At 45.5% G+C, this 6,499-nt stretch overlaps 1 protein-coding gene across 1 annotated transcript in view; it reads left to right on the top strand.

The window, feature by feature from the left end:
- Positions 1-5,683, top strand: part of Gata6 (GATA binding protein 6) — a 33,664-nt gene extending 27,981 nt beyond the window's left edge. Inside the window, exon 7 of the mRNA XM_051163087.1 lies at positions 4,574-5,683. Within this exon, the coding sequence (XP_051019044.1) occupies positions 4,574-4,741 (168 nt within the window). The 3' untranslated portion in view covers positions 4,742-5,683. The remainder of the gene's footprint in view (positions 1-4,573) is intronic.
- The last annotated feature ends 816 nt before the right edge of the window (positions 5,684-6,499 follow it).

The following is a 6,499-nucleotide window of genomic DNA, read 5'->3' on the forward strand; positions in this document are numbered from 1 at the left end:
ATATCAAGTTGGAATGAAGCAAAAAAAAAAAAAAAAAAAAAGAACTGATTCCACAAGTCTGCCCACATACATGCTGTGGCACATGCACACCCCATCTCTCTCACACACATATACACACATTCTCTCATCCACATGCACACTTTCTCACATACACACACATACACACTTTTCTCTCACACACGCATATACACTCTCTCACACTCTCTTATACAATCACTCTCAGACACATTCTCTGTCTCTCTCACACACACTTTCCCTTTCTCACACACACATGCATATACACGCTCACACACATACACACCCCTCCCCCCTCTCTCAAACATAGTCATATTAAAATGTTATGAAGTCTTGGACACAAAATTCTTTTATATTTCTCGAGAGATGCAGTTGCTTCGTTTGATTTCCAAAGGGCTGTTTTCAGGTGAGCACATCTTCTGCACTTTGGGGTTTGCTGGTCCTCTGTGGGATGGTGAGCTTGCCCGCACAGCCTCATACTCAGGTAGAAGACAGCTACTTCTCAGAAACTTGGAAGAACACTAAAGGCGTTAACACTCCCCTGGAACGGGGATGCAGCCCAGAATGGCGTGTTTGCGTGTGTGTTTGCGTATATTTGAACATGTGAACTTCAGTGCGCGGGGTTTAATGCTCTTGTTTCCATCTTCCTAGATCTGGGCTTACAGCCAGCCCACTTGGCTTTTACTTAGTGCCTTAGTTAGGGTTTCATTGCTATGCAGAGATTTCATGACTGGCAACTCATCGTTGGTTGTTGTTTTTCAAGACAGGGCCTCTCTGTGTAGCCCTGGTTGTCCTGGACCAGCATGGCCTTGGACTCAAGAGACCCACCTGCCTCTGCCTCCCCAGTTCTTGAATTAGAGGTGTGTGCCATTACTGCCTGGCATCCATTGCAATTCTTTTTTATTGCGTTGGGGCAGGGGTGTTTGGTTTCTCTGTGTAGTCTTGGCTGTCCTGGACTCACTTTGTGGACCAGGCTGGCCTCAAACTCACATCGATCCACCTGCCTCTGCCCCTCCCAAGTGCTCTCTACTGAGCCCAGCTCCAATGCCAGCTCTTATAAAGGAAAACATTTAGTTGGGGCTGGCTGACAGTTTCACAGGGTTTAGTTTGTGGTGAGAAGCATGGCAGCACGCAGGCACACATGGTGCTGGAGAAGGAGCTGAGAGCTCTGCATCTTGATCTGCAGGCAGCAGGAGGGGACTGGGTGTGCCACACTGGGTGTAGCTTAAAAATGGGAGACCTTAAAGCTCACCACCACAGTGACGTACTTCCTTCACCAAGGCCACAACTCCTAATAGTGTCACTCTTCATAGGCCAAACATTCTATGGGGCCATACCTATTCAAACTCTGTGTGCTTTTCTCTCTCTCTCTCTCTCTCTCTCTCTCTCTCTCTCTCTCTCTCCCACACACACACACACACACTCTCTCTCTCTCTCTCTCTCTCTCTCTCTCTCTCTCTCTCTCACACACACACACACACACTCTCTCTCTCTCTCTCTCTCTCTCACACACACACACACACAAAGGACCTCATTTTGTTTTATTTTTTTAATCTTTTATTATTAATTTATTCATATTACATCTTTATTGTTAGCCCTTCCCTTGTTTCCTCCTATTTCTCCCTCCCTCCCACTTCCCCCCTTCTTCCCTCCCCTATGTCTGTGATTGAGGGAGACCTCCTCCCCCTATATATGCTCTTAGAATATCGAGTCTCTTCTTGGTAACTTGCTAGGACCTCATTTTGTAATTCAGGCTGGCTTGGCCCTCTCCAGGTAGCCCAAGCTGGCACCCTACTCCAGCTCCAGCCACAGACCCTCAGTATTGTGCCCAGCTCAATTTTTTTTTTCCTTTTAAAACATTTTCAAAAAAGCCAGGAGCCCAGGGTCCTTTCGAATGGCTGTTGAATGTCTTGCATTTCTCTTTGTGAAGAGCTGCCTCTAAAATTAAAACACATAGCCTTCGGGAAGCAGAGGTAGGCAGGTCTCTGTAAGTTTGAGGCTAGCCTCATCTAAAGAGTAAATTACAGGTTAACGAGGACTGTATAGTAAAGATCCTGTTCCAGACAGACAAACAAAAGTATGTAGACTGACCCTTGGCCTTCCCTCATACTGCTTCTGTCCCTGGACAGTGACTGCTGCCCTGGGCTGAGGGGTAGAACCCAGGAGGAGGACAAACCACAAGAACTTAACACCAGTACTTCCCATGCGTGTGGTCCTTACCATGTTCAGGTACTTACCACGGATTAGATACAGGCATGTTAGTTGACAATAATGTTCTGACATGGGTGCATTTAGGTATTCACTTTGGTTTTTGTTTTGTTTTGTTTGAGACAGCGTTTCTCTGTGTAACAGCCCTGGCTGTCCTGGACTTGCTTTGTATACCAGGCTGGCCTCGAACCCACACAGACATCCACCTCCAAAGTGCTGGGATTAAAGGTCACTAATGACAGTAGTGGGTGGGAAAGTGAGGAAAGGCCCAGGGTAGTAGGGGAGAACCTACTCCTCCCTGTAAATTGTCCTTTGACTTCCACATGCATTCACATACATGTGCACATGCATACACACACACACACATCGATATAAAGGGCATAGCTTCCCCTTTAGAATGCTTACTTGGCAAGGCATCTTGTTGATAGGATATAATCTCCTGAGCTATGCCTAAGTCTGGCAACCAGTATGCAGAGGTGACTGCACCCTAGGTGACCCACCCAGAACTTTGGAATTCAACCTGCTCTCACCAAGCGGGCTGTTCTAGGTCCTAATCCAGAAACCTCTGGCCCCTGTGACTCCAGCCTGCCCTACCATTTAAGCTATCAGCTGAGAGTGGCGGTGAGCTACTTGCTAGCTAGCCTTTCCTCCTGGCTCCTGGGAGCTAGGCCCTACCCTAGCAAGGGCTTCTTTAGTGATATTCCTTGTGGGGTGCCTTGGTGCACTGAGCTCTCTGCTGTCCCAGCTGTCGGGGCAATCCAAACACAGTCTACATTTCTCAGAAATAACACTTGCTTCAGAGAAGCCAGACACAGACAGAAAACAGTACTTTTGCTCTTTCTGGAATAAGTGGATTGACAAGTCAGATGTGACAGAAATCGCTCTGCCGAAGCTACTGTTAGTGTGTCACTCTGGCCTTAGATGTGCTTGTAATGGAGTTTCTGGATCTAAAGTTACTCAGAGTTCAAGTCTGAGTATCTGCAGCACTTAATTGTTTGACAGCATTATTGCTGTTATTTCAAGAATTTCACAAGAATTTGAATGACATTTTAAACATCTGGAGTCAGCATGTTGGTGCACACTTTTCATCCCAGCACGTGGGAGGCAGAGGCAGGCGGATCTCTGAGTTCAAGGCTAGGCTCGTCTACAGAGTGGGTCCAAGACAGCCAGGACCACACAGAGAAACCATGTCTCAAACAATAACAAAACAAACAAAAACCAAAAAATTAACCTCTCGATGACTGTGAAGCTTGCTTCCCTCCCCACACGATTCTTCCTGATGCATGTAATGTATCAGTTTTAGTCTTTATGCATATACTATTTAAGCTAAAATTTGAGTATAAGGATTTCTTTCCTTCTTCCTCTCTACACCCTTTTCTTTTTCATGTTTACTTTTGAGTTAGGCTGCTGGCTAAGTTGCCACGGTTGGCTTTTCCTTAACTGCACCTCTCTCCCTCTCTTCTTTATCTCCAGGGTATTATTTTGTAATCTGGGCTAGCCTAGGACATACTATGTTGCCCAGGCTTGCCTTAGACAGTCAATTTCTTCATTGTCTCCTAAGTGCTGGGTTCCAAGCATTAACTCCCATGCCTGGCTCCAGATCTTAAACTCCCAGGCATCTGGCCTCCCATGCCACCAGGCCAACTTCTTCCTAGCTTTTTGTCTACCTGAAAGGGGCGGGGGCTAGTGGGTGCTTGGGTTTACGTGAGGAGGGAGTAAGTGGCTGGAGTTTTGAGGAAGTTTTCCACACGTGACAAGTCCCTAAAACTACAGTTTAAGCAGACTTTAGTTACTTGATGCTCTGGAAATGTTAGTCTAGATTCCTGTGGCGTTGGCCTCTCCAGCACGGCTTGTTTCCACTGGAGTCCTTCAGGGATCCTTCCTCCATCCATCTCTGCATCTTGCTGGATGGTCACTGAGCTCTAAAGGTCACTGTTCTTCTAAGAATGCCAGCAGGACCAGGTGGGTGGCACTGGCTAGCAGTGCTTGGGTCTGTAGACGCCCCTTGCTTTAAAAGCTGGCTTTATTTTTTCCTCCTAAGACCTCCATCAACTCTTTTTTTTTTTGTTTGTTTGTTTTTTGTACTTTTGTTTTTCAAGACAGGGTCTCTCTGTGTAACCTTGGCTGTCCTGGACTCCCTTTTGTAGACCAGGCTGGCTTCGAACTCACAGAGATCCGCCTGCCTCTGCCTCCGGAGTGCTGGGATTAAAGGCGTGTGCCACCATGCATCAACTCTTGCTTAAGTTTTGCCAACCATATCTTTTGTTCTCAAGTGTTGAGGCAGGAGGATTGGACCAGCTTACAAAGTGATGTATAACCATCTTGCCTTTCCGTTCTCTTCTTCTCCCAGGGGGGTGCCTCAGTGATGTCTGCCGTGGGAGAGAGCACCAACCCTGAGAACAGCGACCTCAAGTATTCAGGTCAAGATGGTCTCTACATAGGCGTTAGTCTGTCCTCTCCTGCGGAAGTCACATCCTCTGTGCGACAGGATTCTTGGTGTGCTCTGGCCCTGGCCTGAGCTGGTGCTGCCACGAGACCAGGAGGGTTCCTGAGGCCTTCATACCACTTGTCTGATTTTGTCCAGCAGTCCAGATGGCAGCAAAAATGCAGACATTACATTCCTTCAATGGGTGATTCTGTGCCTTTGTTTGGAAAGAGATATATATATATATCCCAAGAAGCTAACTGAAGTAAGAGGAGATGGGCATTTGCATGAAGGGCCAAACAGCAGGACCCTACCTGGCCTGCTCCTGCCAGCCTCGGCTGCTTCCAGCCGGCCTGCCTCTGTGTCTACCCCACACCAGTGGGAGAGACTGTGACAATGACTGGGCCTTGTCTGCTAAGAGTTACCAAGAGATTAAAAAAAAAATGTTATACGCATTTTGTCCCAAATCACGTGCTTCTTGTGATCACCCTCAGTTCTCCCAGAATCTCTTCCTACCTGACTGATCTCCATGCACATTTCACGAGCACTCATGGAGAGGAGCATTGGAGCCATGTGGACCGTCCTGGAGGCTGAGTGCGTTCCTGGGGGTCTCGACAAGAATATTAGTTTGCCAGATCGCATTATGACAGACGCTGACTGACTTTTCTCAACGTTCATTGTAACGTGGCTGATCTGAGGGTCACTCGGAATTTGTAAACAGGGTAGCAAACATATTTTTCTTCCATGTACCAATAATTTTTTAAGTGCAATTTGCGTTGCAGCAATCAGTGTTAAATCATTTGCATAAGATTTAACAGCATTTTTATAATGAATGTAAACATTTTAACTTAATGGTACTTAAAATAATTTAAAAAAATGTTGACTTATACATACGCTTCTTACACCCACAGCCCATTTCTGTGTTCCCAATTGTTTGGGAAAAAAAAAAAAAAGATTTCAAGAACAAATCTTCTCTCAGGAAAATTGCCTTTTCTCCATTTATGAATTTTTATACAAGAACACCGACACAGCCCCCTTTCTTTTATTGAGGAAAAATGCTGGAAATTGCAACAAACCTTTACTACCTAAAGATTAGCATTTGTAAATATTGTGAGCATATGTAAACACTCTTGAAGTCTGTACTGTGTGACTAACCCACAGGTTGGTTTACGTTAGTTTTTTAATGGTATGTCCTATGGAAACCTATTTCACCAGAGTTTTAAATAAAAAGGGTATTGTTTTGTGTTCTGTACAGTGAGCTCTTTCTTTCTTATCTTAATTTTGCCGCTGTGCATGGCTGGACATAAAACAAGTGCACTTGGTGTGGCAGACTGCCTTGAGACCTACATTGACAAGAGCTGCCCTTTGGGGGCTATTGTGAACCTTGGTCTATTTGAAATTGGCACGTGGAGAGATTTAGCATGGCCCATTTGGGCTGGCAAGACTGTGAGCGTTCTGTTTAGAATCACTGCTTGGAGACATCCCAGCCAGTTCAGGAGTTCCTTGTGTGAATGAATATACTCTGTTCCTCCCTTCTAAGTGCCATAAAAATCTCAAAGCACACTCAATGTTTCAGATCTGACACCCATCAGATGACCTTCTTTCTCTGAAGTTAGGAGGCTGTTAGTACAGCTTGAAATGGTGGTATTTTACTTTGTCTTTTTGAATGTCTGGCATTTTGATCTTCTTTTCTCAAGTTTATTGCAGATATTCTATAGGATTTAGTTGAGTAAGAGGACAGTAGTGGTACCTTGGTGGTGGTAGATGAATTTTTATGGTTGAAAACATATAGACAATGCTGGTAGGGACTCAGGGTTGGTTTCTCCATCTGGGGAATTCACAGAAGCATCC

Source organism: Acomys russatus, chromosome 20, assembly GCF_903995435.1.
Source record: "Acomys russatus chromosome 20, mAcoRus1.1, whole genome shotgun sequence".
NCBI classification, from domain to species: Eukaryota; Metazoa; Chordata; class Mammalia; order Rodentia; family Muridae; genus Acomys; species Acomys russatus.